At 42.9% G+C, this 27084-nt stretch overlaps 1 protein-coding gene across 2 annotated transcripts; it reads left to right on the top strand.

Annotated features, from left to right (window-relative positions):
- Positions 1–419: 419 nt before the first annotated feature.
- taf1b (TATA box binding protein (Tbp)-associated factor, RNA polymerase I, B) lies at positions 420–26493 on the top strand. 2 transcript variants are annotated; one of them, XM_058613005.1, is made up of 15 exons: positions 420–571; positions 1201–1299; positions 2972–3059; positions 3496–3593; positions 3668–3760; positions 4020–4110; positions 4311–4479; positions 22195–22294; positions 22393–22540; positions 23158–23332; positions 23421–23482; positions 23697–23787; positions 23882–23952; positions 24044–24266; positions 24352–26493. In XM_058613005.1, exons 1-15 carry the CDS (start codon positions 554–556, stop codon positions 24581–24583), a joined length of 1758 nt encoding a protein of 585 aa, XP_058468988.1. In that variant the 5' UTR covers positions 420–553; the 3' UTR covers positions 24584–26493. The 2 variants fall into 2 exon arrangements, with proteins under 2 accessions (XP_058468988.1, XP_058468989.1); XM_058613006.1 differs by having other exon boundaries at positions 23421–23473; positions 23694–23787.
- The last annotated feature ends 591 nt before the right edge of the window (positions 26494–27084 follow it).

A 27084-nucleotide genomic window follows, 5' to 3' on the forward strand; every position in this document is an offset into this window, starting at 1 on the left:
ATTATTATTATTGTTATTATTATTATTTGCTATCTTTTATTTTGAAGGCGGATTTGAAGTGTCGTCGTCCATCTTATGTAAGAGAATAAGAGACATCTGGCAGCTCTATTTATAACATGTGACCTCATCTATCACACATGTGACAGCGTGAACGCTGACCGGAAACAAGCATATACATTATAATAGAAATGTTATGTATCATTTAAGCATAAAGAAGCTGCAGGGAAAGTATAATATAACACACTCAAATGATAGATTATATACATTTTAACACGTATATCTTTATACATGTGTATGTGGTCATCAGCGATATCAGCATCTTTATTAAAAACATAATTGGTGTAAATATAAAAACTTGTTCACCTTGGGAAAACACTTGGTTGCAGTTCATGTCTCAGACTGTGGCGGCAGCAGAGTGCCACAGAGCGACCAGTTCACCGGAAACCGAAAGAAGAAGAAGAATGGAAGTCGATCCCAAACAAACCCGCATGTGATCGAGCTGCGGACCTAACACGGCGTCTCTGCGGCCTCAGTCGCTGCTTTTCCCGGGACCATGGACGACGAACACACGGTAAACTCTTTCGCGACGTGCGGTGAGACGTTTACTGCTGCCAAAGAGCGCGAGCGCTGTTAGCTGCTCGCTAAGCGCCGAACTCCGTTCAACATTCTATCGGTTTTATTTTCTTTTGGCTCCTTTCTCAAAGTCATTGTTTTGAACAAAAATGTTAAAGGTTTCTACGAATATGCAAGAGACGAGTTTACAATCGGCACATTTCCAGTCTCTGTTACTCAACGTTAAATCGTACATTCTGCGCAGACATCGCTGCCAACGTCATTATTGGTTCGAATAATACTTGATGACGGGCTCTAATTTCATCATAACGGAATTTCACTGTCTCGTTTTTCCGCCGAATTGAGCAGAAACAGTCACTGAAACCCTAGACACACTTTTGTACATCACGAACAACCGAGTTGGTGGTAAATGTTCATTTATTTACAGTCCTGCTGATTTATTAAGAAGTGCCACAAGGGGGAGCTGCGTCTTTCCAGTTCATCTGTTTTCACATGTTTTAATTTAAAGTTATTTATTTATCATCTCATTAATTCATGTTTTTATTCAACAATGATTTTGTTATTGATTTGTTGTCATTTTTATAAAGATTCAGTATAATGAAAGTGTGTCTGTCTGTGTCTCTGCAGGCCAGCTTCACAGAGGCGTGTAGTCAGTGCTCTGTGGTGAACTGGGGGATTTCAGATGAAGGTCGTTTCTACTGCAGATCGTGTCACAACGTCATCGAGGTAAATGACAACAACAGTGACTGAAGTGATTCCATCTTTATCTTTGTTTTATCCGCCTGATGATGATGATTCTTAAACATATTTAAATGGAACCTGCAGTGCAGCGGATGCTCAGCAGGTGGCAGCATCAGCACCAGTTTACAGCTGAGTCTCTCATGAGGTGCAGTGTGTTTTAAAGGGGACATATTATACCCTATTTCCCCCATTAAAATAGTTCCCTGGTGTCCTAATGAACATGTCAGTGACATGCCTTGGTCAAAATACCATAAGGATGAAGCATCATAGCAGTTCAATAACCCTGCTAAGCCCGCCCCTTTCAGAACGCTCGGTTTTCGTGCATGGTCCCTTTACATGCAAATGAGACACAGGCAAACACACACCCACTTCTTCCAGGGGGTTTCTGATTTGTCCTCGTTACAGCGCTTTACAGCTCTATTCGTCTCCCCCTCCCTCCACTAGTTCTCTGACAATATCAACATGGCAGCGTGCGCAGAAAACAGCCAGAGTGCCGTCACAGGAAGAGACGTTCTACATAAGGATCGAGCCGAACAGTGCCGAACTGTTAATCAGTTAAAAACACTTAGGAACAGCACCACTGATCGCCAGCGGCGCGCGACGAGCTGCATAAGCTGGCGCTGTTTGTTACTGTATCAGACCGGTGACTATGCTCCGGAGACCTCGTCACCGCGGCACCGCTGATCGCCGCCGCGGCACCACTGATCGCCAGCGGCGAGCGGCGAGCTGCCTAAACGCATACAGCGGCCGTTTAGGCGGCTCGCCGCTGGCGATCAGCGGTGCCGCGGTGGCGATCAGCGGTGCCGCGGTGGCGAGGTCTCCGGAGCATAGTCACCGGTCTGCACCGGAGCTGGCGATCAGTCGCATACAGCGGCCGTTTAGGCGGCTCGCCGCTGGCGATCAGCGGTGGCGATCAGCTGATTTTCACTGAGAGTGCAGCACCTCTGCACAGAGAGTGCAGCACCGCTGATCGCCAGTGGCGAGCGGCATAAACTGCCGCTCGCCGCTGTATATGTGATTGTATCAGACTGAGTCTGTGCTCCGGTCATGGAGGACGTACTGAACAAATATTTTTAATTAGGACGTGTCAGAATGGTCAGTTATGAGCTCTATGTGACCTTTTCTTAACAACGTGTGTGTGTTTGTACGTCGGTGAAATACGTCCCCTGACTAAATACGGCGACCGTTGTCTAGTGCGAACACACGAACACACGTTTGCTGACTTTATCCGGCACATTAGCTTCATATATCAAATCCTCTGTGGAAGTTTGTGTAAAACACTGTGCTCCACTGTGCAGCCACCAACAGCACACTTGTCCCTCCGCGTTGACATAATACCGCTCTTCCTCCCTCACCTGCACTCTCGCAGGGACAAGGTGGAGCTAAGGTGGAGCTCTCGAAGTAAACTTACTGGTGGGGCGGTAACATTCGCGGTGAAATGCGCATGCTGACGTCATAAACGCAGGGAATTCAACATCGAGTGTTTTATCGCCTATACTTACACTAAGGGGAACCACGAAAACATGACGGAGTATTCTTTTTCCACACTTTGGTGACTGGTAGGGCCCCCAGAGTCCCAAATATAAGTATTAAAATGGTTAAAAAGTTGATTTTGCGTAATATGTCCCCTTTAATGTGTGTGTCCAAACGTCCTCAGAGAACCAAAGAGGTTGAGGACACCTACGTCGACCGCAGCTCCATCAGAGTCTCCACCCTCAGCAGAGGATCCAGAACCAAGAGATCAGGTCACTTGTCTTTTCTTAGCCTGTTTTTAGAGAAATTCAAAAAGCTGAAGTTTGTGTCACTTTGTAAACCACTCACTCTCCCACACCAAACCTCATAGAGACAATCAGTGATTTTAGCTGGCAGGGACACAGGAGCTGCTGGTCCTCTGCTGCCTCGTGTGGTCACTTTGTGTCACTGAATGAAGGATTTCAAAAGCCGAATTGACAAAATAAGATGTTTGAACTTAGTGATGGAGGCAGCAGTGGATCAACAACTCGTGTGTGCGTGATGGTAAAATCACAGATTTTCTCTATGAGGTTTGGTGTGGGAGAGTGAGTGGTTTACAAACTTCAGTTTCCTGTGGGAAAAGTGACAATGACTGACAATTTTAAAGCGAAAACTGTGTTTGTGGGATATTCTCTCGTTATTTAATATAATTGTTGTTGTTTGGTCCAGAGTGTGGTCGTCAGTGGATGATCTGTGAAGGTTTTCAGTTCATCCTGAAGAACCAGGCCGACGCTCTGATCGCACTCGGAGTCTCTTCTCACTTTAAAGTGAGTTCTTTCACACACACACACACACACACACACACACACACACACAAACTGACTCTGTGTGTGTGTGTCAGGACCAGGTGTTGTGTCAGCTGTGGAGACTTTACCTGCAGAGGAGCAGACAGGCGTTCACCAGCAACCCAGTGAGGAGCGTCGCCTTTAAAATGGTGCGTTCACTGACCCAGACCCAGTTTGAGGCTCCTGATCCGACGTCACCTGCGCCAGGTTCCGCTTGTCGTGCATTTAACTTGTAATGTGACGTCATCGAGGTTATTACAGTTAACGACCGAGCAATGAAAGCTAAAGTTGAATATAAAATAGAGTTTAGTGGAGAAAATGAGTCCAGTTTTCGTATTTGTAAATTAATTTCATATAAAATCCTTTTGGGTTCATATGTTCTTCTCTCGCTCCGCCCCCTTACCTTAGCGACGCCCAGGTTCCGACTCGGAAAGCGTGGCTGAGTCTAGGGCCGCGTCCGCCAGTGAGACAGATGGAGACACCAACTTGTCCAATGCAGGTGATGAGGACGAGTGACGGGACAAAAGCATTGATTGATGGTCACACGACGGTTCAGTTCTTTTGACCCTTCTGTGTCTCCGTACTTTCAGGCTCAAGTCTTTACAGAATTCTCCTTTAATGACCTTTTCATGGTTTCACATTCATGTCGTCATCTCCCTCTCTGGTTAAAGCTCCGCCCTGTATTTGTCTGACACGCAGAGGACAGCAGTGATTGGCCGCAGTTGTCGGGTTCGGCCGACGCCCTCACTTACATTTCGTCGCCGAGGAGGCGGAGCCACAGGCTGATGAGCATGAAGAAGACGCTGGCGCTGATTCACGTCGCGCTGACGTGGAGTCGTGAGTCGCTGACGCTCAGCGATCTGCTGAGGTGACCTCACAACCTTATTCACAACTTTATTTACAACTTTATTTACAACTTTATTTACAACTTTATTTACAACTTTATTCACAACTTTATTTACAACTTTATTTACAACTTTATTCACAACCTTATTCACAACCTTATTCACAACTTTATTCACAACTTTATTCACAACTTTATTTACAACTTTATTAGGGTTCGAGCAACAAGGTTGCAAGAACCCTATTGAAACTGGAAGGATTATTATTATTATTATTATTAGGGTTCGAGCAACAAGGTTGCAAGAAACCTATTGAAACTGGAAGGATTATTAGGGTTCGAGCAACAAGGTTGCAAGAAACCTATTGAAACTGGAAGGATTATTATTATTAGGGTTCGAGCAACTTGGTTGCAAGAACCCTATTGAAACTGTGATGTTTATTCTTATTAGGGTTCGAGCAACTTGGTTGCAAGAACCCTATTGTAATCGCTAGAATTATTCTTATTCTTATTATTATTCCTCCAAATGAATCGCGTTTTTGAGGCCTTTCCCATGCCCCAAAACTCACCAATTTTTGCAAGCTCATCAGACCTGGTGTAAATTTACGTTTATTAGTGTTTCGGGAAATGTGCGTCAAAAAATGAAAGTGGGCGGGGCAAATAACTGTTTTAGCCCCTAAAACTTGTGGGCCTGAGGAGCACGTTTAATGTACATGCACGAAACTTGGTACACACGTTCCTTGGGTCGGGACGGTCAAAAAACCTAGGGAAGCCTAAGCTCTAAAACGAACAGGAAAGCCGCCATCTTGGATTGAAAGTTCATTTTTGGCTGATTTTGGCCATTTCACACCATCGGTATTTGAACGAACTTGTCCTAGAGCTTTCATGGGATCCCCTTTAAACTTGCTGAGGTCACTGTGGACAAGTTGAGGATCTAAAGTTGCTAAAAACTTTTTAATAAGTATCATGGCGTACGAGAAAGGGGCCGGCAAAGTTGGTGAACATTTTAATTTTTCGCCACAGGCAACAAAACTCTTATAACTTTGCGATAGAAGGTCACATCCCAACCAAATTACCTAGGGTTGATGATTGCCCATTGCTGAAGAAGTCTGTGAAAAAAACGTACATTTTTAGCACAGCGCCTCCTTGTGGTAACAGAAAATACAAAAAGTACACAATTTCGGTAATAACTTTTACATAGTTAATCGTATCAAACCCAAAATTTGTGACAACAATCAAAACACATGATAGATGATGCGTGCTTAATATGATAACAAATCGTTCAACGGTGTTGCCATGGTAACACTGCAAAGTCAGATATTTGTGACAAAAAAACAAACTGCTACAACTTTGCGAATCTGAGTCCAATCTGAACCAAACTGGCTAGGATTGATGATAGTCCAGCCCTGAAGACGCCTATATGAAAATATTCACTTTCAAAAACAGCGCCTCCTGGTGACAGCAGACACTATGACACCTGATATTTGAATGAACTAGTCCTAGAGTTTTTGTGCGATCACCTTGAAAATTGGTGAGGTCACTGTGAACAAGTTGCCGAGCAAAAGTTCCTGAAAGCTTTTTAAAATGTCGCTCGGTGTACGAGATAGGGGGCGCCAAAGTTGGCGTTCATCAATATTTTTTACAACAAGAGGCGAAACTCTTACAACCCGTAAAACTTGTCCTCCTGAGGAGCACGTTGAATGTACATGCACAAAGCTTGGTACTCACGCGTTCCTTAGGTCCAGACGGTCAAAAAACTCAGCGTAGCCAAACCTCTAAAGCGAACAGGAAAGCCGCCATCTTGGATTGAAAGTACATTTTTGGCAGATTTTGGCCATTTCGCACCAATGGTATGTGAACGCACTTGTCATAGAGCTTTAATGGGATCACCTTCAAACTTTGTGAGGTCACTGTGGACAAGTTGAGGATCTAAAGATATTAAAAGTTTTTCAAAATGTCACATGGTTTTTGAGATAGGGGGCGCCAAAGTTGGCGTTCATTCATATTCTTCACAACAAAAGGCAAAACTCTTATAAACCCTAACACTTGTCCTCCTGAGAGCACGTTTAATGTACATGCACTAAACTTGGTACTCACGCGTTCCTTAGGTCGGGACGGTCAAAAAATTCAAAGCAGCCTAAGCTCTAAAACAAACAGGAAAGCCGCCATCTTGGATTGAAAGTAAATTTTTAGCAGATTTTGGCCATTTCGCACCAATGGTATGTGAACGCACTTGTCATAGAGCTTTAATGGGATCACCTTCAAACTTTGTGAGGTCACTGTGGACAAGTTGAGGATCCAAAGGTATCAAAATCTTTTCATTAAGTATCACGGCGAACAAGAAGAAGGGCGGCAAAGTTGGCGAAAATCACGATTCCTCGCAACACACATCAATTTCTTATAACTTTGCCATGGAAGGTCAGATATTGACCAAACTAGTGACAATCGATGATGGGCCCTTGCTAAAGATGTCTATGCAAAAATTGTAAATTTTGAAAACATCGCCTCCTGGTGGTAACAGAAAATACAACACATGTCACAATTTCAATCACAATTTCGCATATAACTTTTACAGAATTTATTGTAGCAAACTCAAGATAGGTGAAAAAATTTAAAACACATGGTAGATGATGTGTGCATAATATGATAACAAATCCTTCAACGGAGTGGCCATGTCAACACTGCAAAGGTTTTACTCAAAACTCTTATAACTTTGCGATAGAAGGTCCTTTTCCAACCAAATGTGCTAGGGGTTCAAGATGGACCATGGCTGACGAAGTCTATGCAAAAACTGTACATTTTAAAAACAGCGCCTCCTGGTAGTAACAGAAAATACAACAAATTCACAATTCCCTTATAACTTTTACAGACTTCTTTGTATCATACTCAAAATTTATGAAAAAAAACAAAACACATTGTAGATGATGCGTGCCTAATATGAGAAGAAATCGTTTAACGTGTTGCCTGGCAAAAATGCAAAGGATTACCTAAACTGAGCGATTCAATTATGCAATACCATTTTTCGCCACATGATGGAGGCATTTGCCTACAAATCTATCAAATCTAACATTTACAGTTTCTCATGCTGTTTTAACAGGGATTGGTGTATCCACTTGAAACTTGATATGTGAGACCTCAGACCCGTCAGGAACATGTCTATAAAGCAGTAATGCCAAAGTCAAATACACGGGGGGCAAAAATAAAAAAAGTGGAGGGCTGGGCTGGTTCATTGTTTATTAAAACTTGCAATTATTGCACATATTGAACCAATACCAATACCAATACCACAGCCTATATTGCACTTAATCATTAAATTAAATTAAATTAAATTAAATTAAATTAAATTAAATTAAATTAAGCAAAACATAAATAAAATCAGTTGCAATATTTTCTCAAGGCTCTTTCAGTAACAAATTGAAAACATTTGTCCTTCTTTTTAACAGGTAAACAGCAAAATGTTATTTTCCTTCAAAGCTCAATGGCAAGATAAATGCAAAAATGAAACAGCATGTGTTACAAAACAAATCAGTGTGCTGCTCTGATCCTCACCAATGTCTGTCTAATAAAATTAGAAGTTAGTGCAAACTTGAAAAAGTGCAAAACAGTTACATGTTTCATAGTGCCTTCTTAAGTTATATTCTTTCATAACGACACACTGTCTCCACACACAAGACACACAGGCTTTCCATTTACTTCGGTGAACATTATTCTGCCTCCCACCTGTCTTGAAACCCCATGTTTTCAGCGTCTACCTTTCTATTTGCCTATTTGGGGGAGAGGGAGATGAAAATTGACGGCGATGTTTAGTCCTCCACTGTGACTGTGATGCTGTTCATGAAGGATGACACGGGATCGGGCTCGCTTGGGGGCACTCGGTACGCGCCAATGCACTCGCAGTGCATCTTGGGATTTGTAGTATGATGGTGCTGAGGGCACATAATACTGAAAGCCGGTTTTCATAGTAATTAAATATCATCCCGCGAGCCAGAGATAACTCATTCACGGGCCTTTATTCTGACATATGTGCTGTAAGGGATAACCTCCATACAGGAAGTAGAACTCCCGAAACAGGAAGTCAAGTCTAACATTGTCCAATCTTCACAAAACTTGATATGTGAGTCAAAGGAACGTCCCTGAACACGTTTACGGACACACCTTTCACAAAACAGGAAGTCAGCCATTTTAAACAGGAAGTGCCCTCTAACTTAGCACATGGACGCTGAAAATAGTCCAAGCTGAAAATAACTACTACCGCAAGCAATTAATGAACGGAAGATGAGCTAGAGTACTCGCACGGCGACGTGGGCGCAGGGAAACCCGCGAGCCGTCAAGCTCGAACCCGTTGATTACCGCTTGCGGTACTAGTTATTATTATTATTATTATTCCTCTAAATGAATCGCCTTTTTGAGGCCTTTCCCATACACGAAAACTCACCAATTTTTGCAAGTGCATCAAACCTGGTGTAAATTTACGTCTGAAAGTAGTTCGGGCACAGTGCGTACAAAATTGGAAGAGGGCGGGGCTTACGAAAATGAAAAACAGCTTTCATCAGGCCGATTTTTCTCGTGTTTTACGTACATGCACGAAAGTTGGTACACATGTTAAGCATGTCAGGACGGTCCAAAAATGTCGTGCTGGCGCCGCTGTAAGTCCTACAGGAAGGCCGCCATCTTGGGTTGAACAGCCATTTTTGGCCTATTTTGGCCATTACGCACCATCGGTATTTGAACGAACTTGTCCCAGAGCTTACATGGGATCACGTTCAAACTTGGTGAGGTCACTGTGGACAAGTTGAGGATCTAAAGTTCCTGAAAACTTTTTAATAAGTATCATGGCGTACGAGAAAGGGGGCGTCAAAGTTGGTGAAAATTCACGATTTTCGCCACACGCAACAAAACTCTTATAACTTTGCGATAGAAGGTCCGATCTTAACCAAACTTGTGGCGATAGATGATGGGCCCTTGCTGAAGAGGCCTATGCAAAAACTGTCAAGTTTGTAAACATCGCCTCCTGGTGGTGGCAGAAAATTAAAAAAAAAAATTACTTTTACAATTTCGGGAATAACTTTTACAGAGATTATCGTATCAAACTCAAAATTGGTAAAAATCACCATAAACACAAGGTAGATGATGCATGCTCAATATGATGGCGTATCGTTACATGATGTTGCCATGGTAATGATGCAAAGTCGGATTTTTGCGACAAAAAAACAAACTGCTACCACTTTGCGAATCCTAGTCCAATCCGAACCAAACTTGCTAGGATTGATGATAGTCCGGCCCTGAAGACACCTATATGAAAATATTCACTTTCAAAAACAGCACCCCCTGGTGACGGAGACAATATGACCTCTGGTATTTGAATGAATTAATCCTAGAGTTCTTGTGCGATCACCTTTAAACTTGGTCAGGTCACTGTGAACCAGTTGAGGAACTTAAGTTATCAAAAGTTTTTTAAAATGTCTCATGGTGTATGAGATAGGGGGCGCCAAAGTGGGTGTAAATTCCTATTTTTCACAACAAAAAGCGAAACTCTTATAACTTTGCGATGGAAGATCCAATCCCAACCAAACTTCCTATGATTGATAATGGGTAGTTGCTGAAGGCGACTATATTGCCGAAAACAATAAATTTTGAAAACAGCGCCTCCTGGTGGTGGTAGAAAATACAAAAAAAAAAAAACTGTCACAACTTTGCCAATCCTGGTCCAATCTGAGCCAAACTTGCTAGGATTGTTGATAGTCTGGCCCTGAACAAACCTATGTGAAAATATTTCAAGTCAAAATCAGCGCCCCCTGGTGAAAGTGGACGGGCCAAAAACCTGCTCCACCCCCTAAAACTTGTGGTCCTGAGGAGCACGTTTAATGTACATGCACGAAACTTGGTACACGTGTTCCTTAGGTCGGGCCGGTCAAAAAAGTCAGCGTAGCCTATGCTCTAAAACTAACAGGAAAGCCGCCATCTTGGATTGAAAGTAAATGCTTTGCTGATTTTGGCCATTTCACACCAATGATATTTGAACAGATTTGTCCTAGATCTTTCATGGGATCACCTTCAAACTTGGTGAGGTCACTTTGGACAAGTTGAGGATCCAAAGGTATCAAAATCTTTTCAATAGGTATTATGGCGTAAGAGTAAGGGGCCGGCAAAGTTGGTGAACATTTTAATGTTTCGCCACAGGCAACAAAACTCTTATAACTTTGCGATAGAAGGTCACATCCCAACCAAATTACCTAGGGTTGATGATGGACCATTGCTGAAGAAGTCTGTGAAAAAAACGTAAATTTTGAGCACAGTGCCTCCTTGTGGTAACAAAATATACAAAAAAAACCAATTTCGGTTATAACTTTTACAGAGTTAATCGTATCAAACTCAAAATTTGGGAAAACATTTAAAACACATGTTCGATGATGCGTGCTTAATATGATAACAAATCGTTCAACGGTGTTGCCACAGCAACACTGCAAAGTCAGATATTTGTGACAAAAAACAAACTGCTACAACTTTACGAATCCGAGTCCGATCTGAACCAAACTTGCTTGGATTGATGATAGTCTGGCCCTGAAGACGCCTATATGAAAATATTCACTTTCAAAAACAGCGCCCCCTGGTGACAGCAGACACTATGACGCCTGGTATTTGAATGAACTAGTCCTAGAGCTTTTGTGCGATCACCTTTAAACTTTGTGAGGTCACTGTGGACAAGTTGAGGATCTAAAGTTATTAAAAGTTTTTCAAAATGTCGCATGGTTTTTGAGATAGGGGGCGCCAAAGTTGGCGTTCATTCATATTTCTCACAACAAAAGGCAAAACTCTTACAACCCGTAAAACTTGTCCTCCTGAGGATCACGTTGAATGTACATGCATGAAACTTGGTACTCACGCGTTCCTTAGGTCCAGACGGTCAAAAAAGTCAGCGTAGCCGAAGCTCTAAAACGAACAGGAAAGCCGCCATCTTGGATTGAAAGTAAATTTTTAGCAGATTTTGGCCATTTCGCACCAATGGTATGTGAACGCACTTGTCATAGAGCTTTAATGGGATCACCTTCAAACTTTGTGAGGTCACTGTGGACAAGTTGAGGATCCAAAGGTATCAAAATCTTTTCATTAAGTATCACGGCGAACAAGAAGAAGGGCGGCAAAGTTGGCGAAAATCACGATTCCTCGCAACACACATCAATTTCTTATAACTTTGCCATGGAAGGTCAGATATTGACCAAACTAGTGACAATCGATGATGGGCCCTTGCTAAAGATGTCTATGCAAAAATTGTAAATTTTGAAAACATCGCCTCCTGGTGGTAACAGAAAATACAAAACATGTCACAATTTCAATCACAATTTCGCATATAACTTTTACAGAATTTATTGTAGCAAACTCAAGATAGGTGAAAAAATTTAAAACACATGGTAGATGATGTGTGCATAATATGATAACAAATCCTTCAACGGAGTGGCCATGTCAACACTGCAAAGGTTTTACTCAAAACTCTTATAACTTTGCGATAGAAGGTCCTTTTCCAACCAAATGTGCTAGGGGTTCAAGATGGACCATGGCTGACGAAGTCTATGCAAAAACTGTACATTTTAAAAACAGCGCCTCCTGGTAGTAACAGAAAATACAACAAATTCACAATTCCCTTATAACTTTTACAGACTTCTTTGTATCATACTCAAAATTTATGAAAAAAAACAAAACACATTGTAGATGATGCGTGCCTAATATGAGAAGAAATCGTTTAACGTGTTGCCTGGCAAAAATGCAAAGGATTACCTAAACTGAGCGATTCAATTATGCAATACCATTTTTCGCCACATGATGGAGGCATTTGCCTACAAATCTATCAAATCTAACATTTACAGTTTTTCATGCTGTTTTAACAGGGATTGGTGTATCCACTTGAAACTTGATATGTGAGACCTCAGACCCGTCAGGAACATGTCTATAAAGCAGTAATGCCAAAGTCAAATACACGGGGGGCAAAAATAAAAAAAGTGGAGGGCTGGGCTGGTTCATTGTTTATTAAAACTTGCAATTATTGCACATATTGAACCAATACCAATACCAATACCACAGCCTATATTGCACTTAATCATTAAATTAAATTAAATTAAATTAAACTAAATTAAATTAAATTAAATTAAATTAAATTAAATTAAATTAAATTAAATTAAATTAAATTAAATTAAATTAAATTAAGCAAAACATAAATAAAATCAGTTGCAATATTTTCTCAAGGCTCTTTCAGTAACAAATTGAAAACATTTTTTCTTCTTTTTAACAGGTAAACAGCAAAATGTTATTTTCCTTCAAAGCTCAATGGCAAGATAAATGCAAAAATGAAACAGCATGTGTTACAAAACAAATCAGTGTGCTGCTCTGATCCTCACCAATGTCTGTCTAATAAAATTAGAAGTTAGTGCAAACTTGAAAAAGTGCAAAACAGTTACATGTTTCATAGTGCCTTCTTAAGTTATATTCTTTCATAACGACACACTGTCTCCACACACAAGACACACAGGCTTTCCATTTACTTCGGTGAACATTATTCTGCCTCCCACCTGTCTTGAAACCCCATGTTTTCAGCGTCTACCTTTCTATTTGCCTATTTGGGGGAGAGGGAGATGAAAATTGACGGCGATGTTTAGTCCTCCACTGTGACTGTGATGCTGTTCATGAAGGATGACACGGGATCGCGCTCGCTTGCGGGCACTCGCAGTGCATCTTGGGATTTGTAGTATGATGGTGCTGAGGGCACATAATACTGAAAGCCGGTTTTAATAGTAATTAAATATCATCCCGCGAGCCAGAGATAACTCATTCACGGGCCTTGATTCTGACATATGTGCTGTACAGGATAACCTCCCTACAGGAAGTAGAACTCCCGAAACAGGAAGTCAAGTCTAACATTGTCCAATCTTCACAAAACTTGATATGTGAGTCAAAGGAACGTCCCTGAACACGTTTACGGACACACCTTTCACAAAACAGGAAGTCAGCCATTTTAAACAGGAAGTGCCCTCTAACTTAGCACATGGACGCTGAAAATAGTCCAAGCTGAAAATAACTACTACCGCAAGCAATTAATGAACGGAAGATGAGCTAGAGGACTCGCACGGCGACGTGGGCGCAGGGAAACCCGCGAGCCGTCAAGCTCGAACCCGTTGATTACCGCTTGCGGTACTAGTTATTATTATTCTTATTATTCCCCCAAATGAATTGCCTTTTTGAGGCCTTTCCCATACCCCAAAACTCACCAATTTTTGTGACCGCATCAATCGTGGTGTAAATTTACGTCTGAAAAAGGTTCGGGGAATGTGCGTCGAAAATTGAATGTGGGAGGGGCCAATAAGTGCGGCGCCACCTGTCCAATTTCACCATGACCAACACAAATATCGCACATGCACGAAATTCGGTACACATGTGTAGTGGGTCAGGATGAAGAAAAAATTACATTATGACCATAATCCAAACCCAACAGGAAATCCGCCATCTTGGGTTGATTGGCGATTTTTTGGCGATTTTGGCGAATTCGCAGCAATGGTATTTGAACTAACTCCTCCTAGAGTTTTCGTGCGATCACCTTCAAACTTGGTGAGGTCCCTGTGGACCAGTTGAGGAGCTCACGGTATCAAATGTTTTTTCAAATGTCGCACGGCGCACGAGATAGGGGGCGGCAAAGTTCGTGATGATTCTGATGTTTCGCATCAGAAAAAAAAACCTCTTATAACTTTGCGATGGAAGGTCCGATCCGAACCAAACTTGCTATGATTGATGATGGGCCATGGCTGAAGACGTCTATGAAAAAACGGTGAAGTTTGAAAACAGCGCCTCCTTGTGGTGAAAGAAAATACACAAAAAAAAAGTTTTTTTACGATTTCGGGAATAACTTTTACACAGATAATCGTACCGCACTCAAAATTGGTGACAACAGTCAAAACAAATGGTCGATGATGCGTGATCAATATGACGACAAATCGTTTAACGGTGTTGCCATGGCAACGACGCAAAGTCGGATTTTTGGGACAAAAAATCAAACTGCTACAACTTCGTGAATCCTGGTCCGATCTGAACCAAACTTGCTAGGATTGATGATAGTCCGGCCCTAAAGACGTCTATATGAAAATATTAAATTTCGAAAACAGCGCCCCCTGTTGACAGTAGACAATATGACAGCTTGTATTTCAATTATCTCCTCCTAGAGCTTTTGTGCGATCACCTTCAAACTTGGTGAGATCAATGTGGACGAGTTGAGCATCAAAAGTTATCAAAAGCTTTTTAAAATATTGTATGGCGTACGAGATAGGGGGCGCCAAAATTGGAGATAATAATAATTTTTCATAACAGACAATGAAACTCTTATAACTTCGCGATGGAAGGTCTAATCCCAACCAAACTTGCTATAATTGATGATGGTTAGTTGCTGAAGACGACTATGTTGCTGAAACGGTACATTTTGAAAACAGCGCCTCCTGGTGGTGGTAGAAAATTCTAAAAAAACAAACTGTTACAACTTTGCCAATCCTGGTCCGATCTGAACCAAACTTGCAAGGATTGATGACAGTCCGGCCCTGAACACGTCTATATGAAAATATTCATTTTCAAATACAGCGCCCCCTGGTGACAGCAGACAGAATTACATTTATAGTTTTTGATGCTGCTCCAACAGGGATTGTTGTATCCACTTGAAACTTAGTATGTGGGACCCCAGACCCTTCCTCAACATGTCCGTAAAAGGTCACCTCCCTACAGGAAGTGGAACGCCCGAAACAGGAAGTAAAGTCTTACATTGTCCGATTGACACGAAACTAGATATGTGAGTTACCGGACCTTCCCTGAACATGTTTACGGAGACGCCGTTGACCGAACAGGAAGTCGGCCATTTTAAACAGGAAGTGCCCTCTAACTTTGCCGTACGTTGTCCGATCTGCACAAAACCTTATATGTGACACCAGGGACCTGTCCTGAGCATGTCCATAAAAGGTCACCTCCCTACAGGAAGTGGAATGCCCGAAACAGGAAGTAAAGTCTTACATTGTCCGATCTGAACAAAACTTGATATGTAAGACAAGGGAACTTCCCTGAACACGTTTACGGAGACGAACAGGAAGTTGGCCATTTTAAACAGGAAGTGCCCTCTAACTTTGCCGTACGTTGTCCGATTTGCAAAAAACCTTTTATGTGACACCAGGGACCTGTCCTGAGCATGTCTGCAAGAGATGACCTCCCAACAGGAAGTGGAATGCCCGAAACAGGAAGTAAACTCTAAGATTATCCGATCAGCACAAAACTTGATATGTAAGACAAGGGAAGTTCCCTGAACACGTTTACGTACACGCACTTGACCGAACAGGAAGTCTGCCATTTTAAACAGGAAGTGCCCTATAACTTTGCCATACGTTGCCCGATCCCCCCCGAAATGTGGATCGACATGCGCGGGGACGCCGCTGAAAATAACTAGTACTGAAAATAACTAGTACCGCGCGCGGTGAATGAACGGGTGAGAGCGCGAGGCACGCGGGGAGCCGTGGCACACGGCGACCCGCGTGGGTCGGCTCGAACCCGTTCAGAACCGCGCGCGGTACTAGTTATTTTTATTATTATTATTCTTATTATTCCTTAAAGTAAATCGCCTTTTTGAGGCCTTTCCCATACCCCAAAACTCACAGATTTTTGTGACCGCATCAATCGTGGTGTAAATTTACGTCTGAAAAAGGTTCGGGGAATGTGCGTCAAAAATTGAATGTGGGAGGGGCCAATAAGTGCGGCGCCACCTGTCCAAATTCACCATGACCAACACAATTATTGCACATGCCCGAAATTCGGTACACATGTGTAGTGGGTCAGGATGAAGAAAAAATTACATTATGACCATGATCCAAACCCAACAGGAAATCCGCCATCTTGGGTTGATTGGCCATTTTTTGGCGATTTTGGCGAATTCGCAGCAATGGTATTTGAACTATCTCCTCCTAGAGTTTTCGTGCGATCACCTTCAAACTTGGTGAGGTCCCTGTGGAACAGTTGAGGAGCTCACGGTATCAAAAGTTTTTTCAAATGTCGCATGGCGCACGAGATAGGGGGCGGCAAAGTTCGTGATGATTCTGATGTTTCGCATCAGAAAAACAAAACTCTTATAACTTTGCGATGGAAGGTCCGATCCGAACCAAACTTGCTACCATTGATGATGGGCCATGGCTGAAGACGTCTATGAAAAAACGGTGAAGTTTGAAAACAGCGCCTCCTTGTGGTGAAAGAAAATACACAAAAAAAAAGTTTTTTTACGATTTCGGGAATAACTTTTACACAGATAATCGTACCGCACTCAAAATTGGTGACAACCGTCAAAACACATGGTAGATGATGCGTGATCAATATGACGACAAATCGTTTAACGGTGTTGCCATGGCAACGACGCAAAGTCGGATTTTTGGGACAAAAAATCAAACTGCTACAACTTCGTGAATCCTGGTCCGATCTGAACCAAACTGGCTAGGATTGATGACAGTCCGGCCCTTAAGACGTCTATATGAAAATATTCAATTTCGAAAACAGCGCCCCCTGGTGACAGCAGACAATATGACAGCTTGTATTTCAATTATCTCCTCCTAGAGCTTTTGTGCGATCACCTTCAAACTTGGAGAGATCAATGTGGACGAGTTGAGCTTCAAAAGTTATCAAAAGCTTTTTAAAATATTGTATGGCGTAGGAGATAGGGGGCGCCAAAATTGGAGATAATAATAATTTTTCACAACAGACAATGAAACTCTTATAACTTCGCGATGGAAGATCTGATCCCAACCAAACTTGCTATAGTTGATGATGGTTAGTTCCTGAAGACAACTGTATAGCTGAAACGGTACATTTTGAAAACAGCGCCTCCTGGTGGTGGTAGAAAATTCTAAAAAAAGAAACTGTTACAACTTTGCCAATCCTGGTCCGATCTGAACCAAACTTGCAAGGATTGATGACAGTCCGACCCTGAACACGTCTATATGAAAATATTCATTTTCAAATACAGCGCCCCCTGGTGACAGCAGACCGAATTACATTTATAGTTTTTGATGCTGCTCCAACAGGGATTGTTGTATCCACTTGAAACTTAGTATGTGGGACCCCAGACCCTTCCTCAACATGTCCGTAAAAGGTCACCTCCCTACAGGAAGTGGAACGGCCGAAACAGGAAGTAAAGTCTTACATAGTCCGATTGACACGAAACTAGTTATGTGAGTTACGGGACCTTCCCTGAATATGTTTACGGAGACGCCGTTGACCAAACAGGAAGTCGGCCATTTTAAACAGGAAGTGCCTTCTAACTTTGCCGTACATTGTCCGATCTGCACAAAACCTTATATGTGACACCAGGGACCTGTCCTGAGCATGTCCGTAAAAGGTCACCTCCCTACAGGAAGTGGAACGCCCGAAACAGGAAGTAAAGTCTTACATTGTCCGATTGACACAAAACTAGATATGTGAGTTATGGGACCTTCCCTGAACATGTTTCCAGAGACGAACAGGAAGTTGGCCATTTTAAACAGGAAGTGCCCTCTAACTTTGCCGTACGTTGTCCGATTTGCACGAAACCTTATATGTGACACCAGGGACCTGTCCTGAGCATGTCTGCAAAAGATGACCTCCCAACAGGAAGTGGAATGTCCGAAACAGGAAGTAAACTCTAAGATTATCCGATCTGCACAAAACTTGATATGTAAGACAAGGGAAGTTCCCTGAACACGTTTTTTACGGACACGCACTTGCCCGAACAGGAAGTCTGCCATTTTAAACAGGAAGTGCCCTATAACTTTGCCATACGTTGCCCGATCCCCCCCGAAATTTGGATCGACATGCGCGGGGACGCCGCTGAAAATAACTAGTACTGAAAATAACTAGTACTGAAAATAACTAGTACCGCGCGCGGTGAATGAACGGGTGAGAGCGCGAGGCACGCGGGGAGCCGTGGCACACGGCGACCCGCGTGGGTCGGCTCGAACCCGTTCAGAACCGCGCGCGGTACTAGTTATTTTTATTATTATTATTCTTATTATTCCCCCAAATGAATTGCCTTTTTGAGGCCTTTCCCATACCCCAAAACTCACCAATTTTTGTGACCGCATCAATCGTGGTGTAAATTTACGTCTGAAAAAGGTTCGGGGAATGTGCGTCGAAAATTGAATGTGGGAGGGGCCAATAAGTGCGGCGCCACCTGTCCAAATTCACCATGACCAACACAAATATCGCACATGCACGAAATTCGGTACACATGTGTAGTGGGTCAGGATGAAGAAAAAATTACATTATGACCATGATCCAAACCCAACAGGAAATCCGCCATCTTGGGTTGATTGGCGATTTTTTGGCGATTTTGGCGAATTCGCAGCAATGGTATTTGAACCAACTCCTCCTAGAGTTTTCGTGCGATCACCTTCAAACTTGGTGAGGTCCCTGTGGACCAGTTGAGGAGCTCACGGTATCAAAAGTTTTTTCAAATGTCGCACGGCGCACGAGATAGGGGGCGGCAAAGTTCGTGATGATTCTGATGTTTCGCATCAGAAAAACAAAACTCTTATAACTTTGCGATGGAAGGTCCGATCCGAACCAAACTTGCTATGATTGATGATGGGCCATGGCTGAAGACGTCTATGAAAAAACGGTGAAGTTTGAAAACAGTGCCTCCTTGTGGTGAAAGAAAATACACAAAAAAAAAGTTTTTTTACGATTTCGGGAATAACTTTTACACAGATAATCATACCGCACTCAAAATTGGTCACAACGGTCAAAACACGTGGTAGATGATGTGTGATCAATATTACGACAAATCGTTTAACGGTGTTGCCATGGCAACGACGCAAAGTCGGATTTTTGGGACAAAAAATCAAACTGCTACAACTTTGTGAATCCTGGTCCGATCTGAACCAAACTTGCTAGGATTGATGATAGTCCGGCCCTTAAGACGTCTATATGAAAATATTCAATTTCGAAAACAGCGCCCCCTGGTGACAGCAGACAATATGACAGCTGGTATTTTAATTATCTCCTCCTAGAGCTTTTGTGCGATCACCTTCAAACTTGGTGAGATCAATGTGGACGAGTTGAGCATCAAAAGTTATCAAAAGCTTTTTAAAATATTGTATGGCGTAGGAGATAGGGGGCGCCAAAATTGGAGATAATAATAATTTTTCACAACAGACAATGAAACTCTTATAACTTCGCGATGGAAGGTCTGATCCCAACCAAACTTGCTATAGTTGATGATGGTTAGTTGCTGAAGACGACTGTGTTGCTGAAACGGTACATTTTGAAAACAGTGCCTCCTGGTGGTGGTAGAAAATTCTAAAAAAACAAACTGTTACAACTTTGCCAATCCTGGTCCGATCTGAACCAAACTTGCAAGGATTGATGACAGTCCGGCCCTGAACACGTCTATATGAAAATATTCATTTTCAAATACAGCGCCCCCTGGTGACAGCAGACAGAATTACATTTATAGTTTTTGATGCTGCTCCAACAGGGATTGTTGTATCCGCTTGAAACTTAGTATGTGGGACCCCAGACCCTTCCTCAACATGTCCGTAAAAGGTCACCTCCCTACAGGAAGTGGAACGCCCGAAACAGGAAGTAAAGTCTTACATTGTCCGATTGACACGAAACTAGATATGTGAGTTATGGGACCTTCCCTGAACATGTTTCCGGAGACGAACAGGAAGTCGGCCATTTTAAACAGGAAGTGCCCTCTAACTTTGCCGTATGTTGTCCGATTTGCACAAAATCTTATATGTGACACCAGGGACCTGTCCTGAGCATGTCCGTAAAAGGTCACCTCCCTACAGGAAGTGGAATGCCCGAAACAGGAAGTAAACTCTAAGATTGTCCGATCTGAACAAAACTAGATATGCGAGTTACGGGACCTTCCCTGAACATGTTTCCAGAGACAAACAGGAAGTTGGCCACTTTAAACAGGAAGTGCCCTCTAACTTTGCCGTACGTTGTCCGATTTTCACGAAACCTTATATGTGAGTTACGGGACCTTCCCTGAATATGTTTACGGAGACGCCGTTGACCGAACAGGAAGTCGGCCATTTTAAACAGGAAGTGCCTTCTAACTTTGCCGTACGTTGTCCGATCTGCACAAAACCTTATATGTGACACCAGGGACCTGTCCTGAGCATGTCCGTAAAAGGTCACCTCCCTACAGGAAGTGGAACGCCCGAAACAGGAAGTAAAGTCTTACATTGTCCGATTGACACAGAACTAGATATGTGAGTTACGGGACCTTCCCTGAACATGTTTCCGGAGACAAACAGGAAGTCGGCCATTTTAAACAGGAAGTGCCCTCTAACTTTGCCGTACGTTGTCCGATTTCCACGAAACCTTTTATGTGACACCAGGGACCTGTCCTGAGCATGTCTGCAAGAGATGACCTCCTAACAGGAAGTGGAATGTCCGAAACAGGAAGTAAACTCTAAGATTATCCGATCTGCACAAAACTTGATATGTAAGACAAGGGAAGTTCCCTGAACACGTTTACGGACACGCACTTGACCGAACAGGAAGTCTGCCATTTTAAACAGGAAGTGCCCTATAACTTTGCCATACGTTGCCCGATCCCCCCCGAAATTTGGATCGACATGCGTGGGGACGCCGCTGAAAATAACTAGTACTGAAAATAACTAGTACCGCGCGCGGTGAATGAACGGGTGAGAGCGCGAGGCACGCGGGGAGCCGTGGCACACGGCGACCCGCGTGGGTCGGCTCGAACCCGTTCAGAACCGCGCGCGGTACTAGTTATTTTTCACAACTTTATTCACAACTTTATTCACAACTTTATTTACAACTTTATTCACAACTTTATTCACAACCTTAATCACAACTTTATTCACAACTTTATTTACAACTTTATTCACAACTTTATTTACAACTTTATTCACAACCTTAATCACAACTTTATTCACAACTGTATTCACAACCTTAATCACAACTTTATTCACAACTTTATTTACAACTTTATTCACAACTTTATTCACAACTTTATTCACAACTTTATTCACAACTTTATTTACAACTTTATTCACAACTTTATTCACAACCTTAATCACAACTTTATTCACAACTTTATTCACGTTATTTACAACTTTATTCACAACCTTATTCACAACTTTATTCACAACTGTATTCACAACCTTAATCACAACTTTATTTACAACTTTATTTACAACTTTATTCACAACTTTATTTACAACTTTATTCACAACTTTATTCACAACTTTATTCACAACTTTATTCACAACTTTATTCACAACTTTATTTACAACTTTATTCACAACTTTATTCACAACCTTAATCACAACTGTATTCACAACTTTATTTACAACTTTATTCACAACTTTATTCACAACTTTATTCACAACTTTATTTACAACTTTATTCACAACTTTATTTACAACTTTATTCACAACTTTATTCACAACCTTAATCACAACTGTATTCACAACTTTATTCACAACTGTATTCACAACTTTATTCACAACTTTATTTACAACTTAATTCACAACTTTATTCACAACTTTATTCACAACTTTATTCACAACTTTATTTACAATTTTATTCACAACTTTATTCACAACTTTATTCACAACTTTATTTACAATTTTATTCACAACTTTATTCATATTTATTTGTGCGTGTATATGTGCGTGCGTGAATGTGTGCATGTGCGTGCGTGTATGTGTATATGTGCGTGCGTAGGCTGGTGAATGAAGGTCACGTCCCGTTCGTTGACGCCTACGATGACCTTCCTGCAGAAATGAGACTTGCAGGCAAAGACGCTTTGATCTTCAGAGTCGAGGTCAGAACTTGTCCCGATCATGACCCAACATGTGTTTTTCTTCTCACTGAGTTTTGCTGAGTCATGGCTTCTTGTTTGGGGTGCACTTGTTTCCACAGAGTGTCCCGTCCCATCGGGTGGTGCACAGCGAGGCCCAAGCTCTGGTTCTTTACCTGCAGCTGAAATCTTTTCCTCCAATCAGCCGTCAGTGTTTGCTGCACCCGGCACTCCTCAGCCTGCGCTACCTGACCGACGCTAACCTGCCCGGTAACAGCTGCTCCGACTGTTTACTGTCAGAGACTCTTCTTCTTCTCTGATGGTTGTTGTTGTTCTTCTCTAATGGTTGTTGTTCTTCTTCTCTGATGGTTGTTGTTGTTGTTCTTCTTCTTCTACTTCTTCTCTGATGGTTGTTGTTCTTCTTCTCTGATGGTTGTTCTTCTTCTCTGATTGTCGTTGTTCTCTGATTGTCGGTGTTCTTCTCTGATGGTTGTTGTTGTTGTTCTTCCTCTTCTTCTCTGATGGTTGTTCTTCTTCTTTGATTGTCGGTGTTCTTCTCTGATGGTTATTGTTGTTCTTCTTCTCTGATGGTTGTTCTTCTCTGATTGTCGGTGTTCTTCTCTGATGGTTGTTCTTCTTCTCTGATTGTCGTTGTTCTTCTCTGATTGTCGGTGTTCTTCTCTGATGGTTGTTGTTGTTGTTCTTCTTCTTCTCTGATGGTTCTTCTTCTCTGATGGTCGGTGTTCTTCTCTGATGGTTGTTGTTCTTCTTCTCTGATGGTTGTTCTTCTTCTCTGATGGTTCTTCTTCTCTGATTGTCGGTGTTCTTCTCTGATGGTTGTTCTTCTTCTCTGATTGTCGTTGTTCTTTTTCTCTGTGTGTTGGTAGATAAGCTCCACCCTTGGCTCTGCAGGCTGATGGACTGCGCTGGTTTAACAGATCAAACGTTCTTCACCTTTGATCCGTTGTCGTTTCCCTTCCTGCCGCAGTTTGACGTCCAAACAGCTGCGATCATCATCGTCACCATGAAGCTCATGTTTGGTCTGGATGACCACACAGAGTGGTAACACACACACACACACACACACACACACACAGTGACACACACAGTAACACACACACACACAGTCACAGATGTGTGTGTGTTTCAGGGATCTATGTAACGTCGCTGGAGTCAAAGACGACCATGATCCTGATCCTGATCCTGATCCAGGTTTGTTTTTCACTCACGTCACAGGACTGTTAAAGCTGCCATATGTGATTTGTGTCTGTGCTTATTGATCACTAATTTAATGATATCATCTGACTCCTCCTCCTCTGGACTCTGACCAATCACAGGGCAGCACAGACACCAAGCAGCTGCACATACATGAACTCCTCACTCTTTCCAATTTGTCTTGACTGTGTTGGTTGTTGTGTTGTTTCAGAGGCGGAGTTTAACCTGAGGAGGTGGTACAGAGTGACGCACGCCGCTCTGACCCGAGCTCAGCAGAGCAGAGAGCGTCACGACGTCGCCAGGTACAGCGCTCTGTTCGCTCACAACACACCAGTGATTGACAGGAACCAACACTCTGTGTATTGTTGTTGTTGTTGTTGTTTCCTTTGTTCACAGGAAACAGTGGAAGACAAAGAAACCTCTGTTCCCAAGCAAGAGGATGAAAGCTGTCATGGTGAAAAGGAAACGTGAGTGTTTTTAATCAGCTGATCTGTGAACGCAGTGACGTGTCATGTCCAGGAGGCGTCGCTGTGACGCTGCTCGTGTTTTTCTCCACAGGAACAGCAGAGCTGGTCCACAGGTGTTTCCACAAACTCTCCTGTCCCTCTGTCCAGCGCCGCGGTCCGTCCACCTTCAGGTTCTGCTGGGGGGACGAGGACGGAGTGGACGGACCCAGTCTGCACCACAAGAAGCTGAGCGCCGTCCTGAGCCTAAAAGACCACGCCCTCACGCCGCTGAACACCGCCTACTGGCACCCAGCGCTGACCTCCTGTAACCCCCGGTACTGAAGAGGGTCATAACGTGGTTACAGCTGATCAGTCAGCTGATCAGTCAGCTGATCTTTTTCTTCTTCTTCTCCTCCACAGTGAGTGCGTCACTCACTTCTCAGAGATGGAGGCGGAGCTTCCGAGGTCGTTCATGTGGCTGCTGCAGCTGTTCTCTTTCCTGCTCGACGTGAAGCCTGACTGTCTGTACGAGGCCGTGCTGAAGGTGGAGAGACGCATCCTCGCCACCAGGCCCGGGACCAGGTCCGGGACCAGGCCCGGGACCAGGTCCGGGACCAGGTCCGGGACCAGGTCCGGGAGAGAAAGGAGATGAAGCAGAAGCTTCAGGTGAAGCGTGTGAACGCTGGAGTTCTCTGATCGTTTCACGTCGGTAATGACCGCAGGTCTCAAACTTGCGGCGCACGGACCACATCCGGGCCGGCACTTCAATTTACAGTTATGACTTCTGTATGTATAAATGCTTTTATTTTGAAATCATGTTAGATCATCATCATAAATCATTTCCTGGCGACTCTTTGGACGCTCTATGGACTCTGTGGACACTCTGTAGACTCTGTAGACTCTGTGGACTCTGTGGACTCTGTGGACACTGTAGACACTGTAGACTCTGTGGACTCTGTGGACACTGTAGACTCTGTGGACACTCTGTAGACTGTAGACTCTGTGGACACTGTAGACGCTCTGTGGACTCTGTAGACTGTAGACGCTCTGTGGATTTTGTAGACTGTAGACGCTCTGTGGACTCTGTAGACGCACTGTAGACTCTGTGGACAACAACAGACTCTTTGGACGCTCAGCTCTGAGCTCAGACACTTACAGCAATAAATTTAAAAAAAAAATCTGTTTAAAGATTTATTTTCTTATTCATGTGTTTGTGTCTCACACACACACAACAATGATTGTGTTACTTTGAGGCTTTATGTTCAGACTCTTTGTTCTGTGGTCGTCTGCTGCAGTGACCTGGTCTCACCTCTAGGGTTCTTTAAGGTAACTGGGCAACAATAAAACAGATTATAATCTCTCTTTCATCTCCCATGTGTTCACCTTTTGAAGGTGTTGCTGCTGTTGTTACTGTTGTTGATACTGTTACTGTTGTTGCTGTTGCTGCTGCTGTAACTTTGAAGTCACTTGAGGTAAAGACAGTTTTTAGAGGACAGTAGTTGAACTCAGGACACTGGAATAAACGAGCCACGTGTGAATGCAGCACAAAGAGGTGAGCTGAGGTAACCACTCTCTGTAGTATCACCATGGCAACAGGGCCAACGCTGTGATGTTGCCTAGCAACAGCCCTGAACGTGGCAACCACCGAAACGAAAGCACGCGACTGTCGCCTGGAGCTGATTTAATCCAGAGGAGATGAAAGAGAGCAGATTATAATCTGTTTTATTGTTGCACAGTTACCTTAAAGAACCCTAGAGGTGAAAGCAGGGGCCTGTTTCAGAAAGCAGGTTTAGTGAAAACTCTTGAGTAACCCTGAGATGAGGGAAACTCTGGTTTCACAAAGCCAGTTCAGCTTAACGCTGAGTCAGTTACCCCGACAACATACTGCGTGAACCTAACCTGCTCGCTGGCAGGTTAGGTTCAACAAACCCTGAGTTTCTCTGTGTCTCCTCCTCCTGCTGAAGCCTCCTGCTGAGCCTGAAGCTCATGAAGGCTCATCATCACTGTAGACACTCTGTACTGTAGACATCATGTGTCGGGTTGTGAAATGTTCCTGTCATAGATCACATCATGATGAAGATTATAGCTGACTTATTGAATCTCTCTGCAGACGGAATCTTAATGTTTGACAGCATTTCAGTGACTGTGTTTATATGTACACATGGAAATATAGTCATGAAATAGCGTTGAGCAAAATGTTTTAAAGTAGAGTAAAAAAAAAGTGAGTAAGCTTAAACATGGACACTTCAGGTGGACTTTATAATGATAGTCCATAAGTAAACTATGTTTTCTCAGTTTGATCCATATTCTCATCTTCAGTTTGTGTCTCGTCAGGTAACAGCTGAATAAATATAAATCAAATGTAACATAATGTTAGGACTGCAGCATTTTATCATCCATTAATGAAATTAAAGGCTGTTAAATGATGAATGAGTGGATTACACTGTATAAAATGTAACAGTGTTCATTTATTGACTCCTCTTCACATAAATGTTATGGTCGTTGGCATGTGTTAATATCTCTGCTCAACTGGATTAAAATGGAGGCTGTGCTCTTTGTTTACCTGTTGCCATGGTGAATCGTAGTATCAGAGCTCCATTGATGATGGCTTTTTTCATTCCCAACGCACACGCTTAACTCAGAGTGAACATACTCAGAGTTGATTGAACTAATGCTGATCAGCTGTTCTGAAACCCAAAACTCAGAGTTTGTTGAACCTGCTTTCTGAAACAGGCCCCAGGTCACTGCAGCAGACGACCACAGAACATCACACTGATGAACTCACTGCACCTCCTTCTGGAGGGAGTGTGACCTGACACCACCCCTGCGCCTCCCCCTTCACATATATACACAGTAAACATGGTCAGAGTGGGCGTGTCCACGTCAGTGAGGTCACAAATGTTTGTTTTGATGAAAGTGAAATCTGCTGCTGTTCTCAGACTTAACTCAGACTAAACTAAGGTCTAAACTTAGACTGAACCATAGACTAAACTTACGTTACATGTCATTTAGCAGACGCTTTTATCCAAAGCGACTTACAACGGAATTGAGTACAATGAGCCAGGGGTGGAGTCGAACTTGCGACGATGATGTGTTTCGCACACAGGGTACCGATCATAACCACTGAGCCACTCTACCCTCCCACTTAGACTA

This window comes from Solea solea, chromosome 17 (assembly GCF_958295425.1).
Source record: "Solea solea chromosome 17, fSolSol10.1, whole genome shotgun sequence".
NCBI classification, from domain to species: Eukaryota; Metazoa; Chordata; class Actinopteri; order Pleuronectiformes; family Soleidae; genus Solea; species Solea solea.

Coding starts and splice junctions, on each gene's coding strand:
- taf1b (XM_058613005.1), top strand. Junction 3,060..3,495: donor ATCCAGAACCAAGAGATCAG/GTCACTTGTCTT, acceptor TGTTTGGTCCAG/AGTGTGGTCGTCAGTGGATG. Junction 3,761..4,019: donor GGAGCGTCGCCTTTAAAATG/GTGCGTTCACTG, acceptor CCCTTACCTTAG/CGACGCCCAGGTTCCGACTC.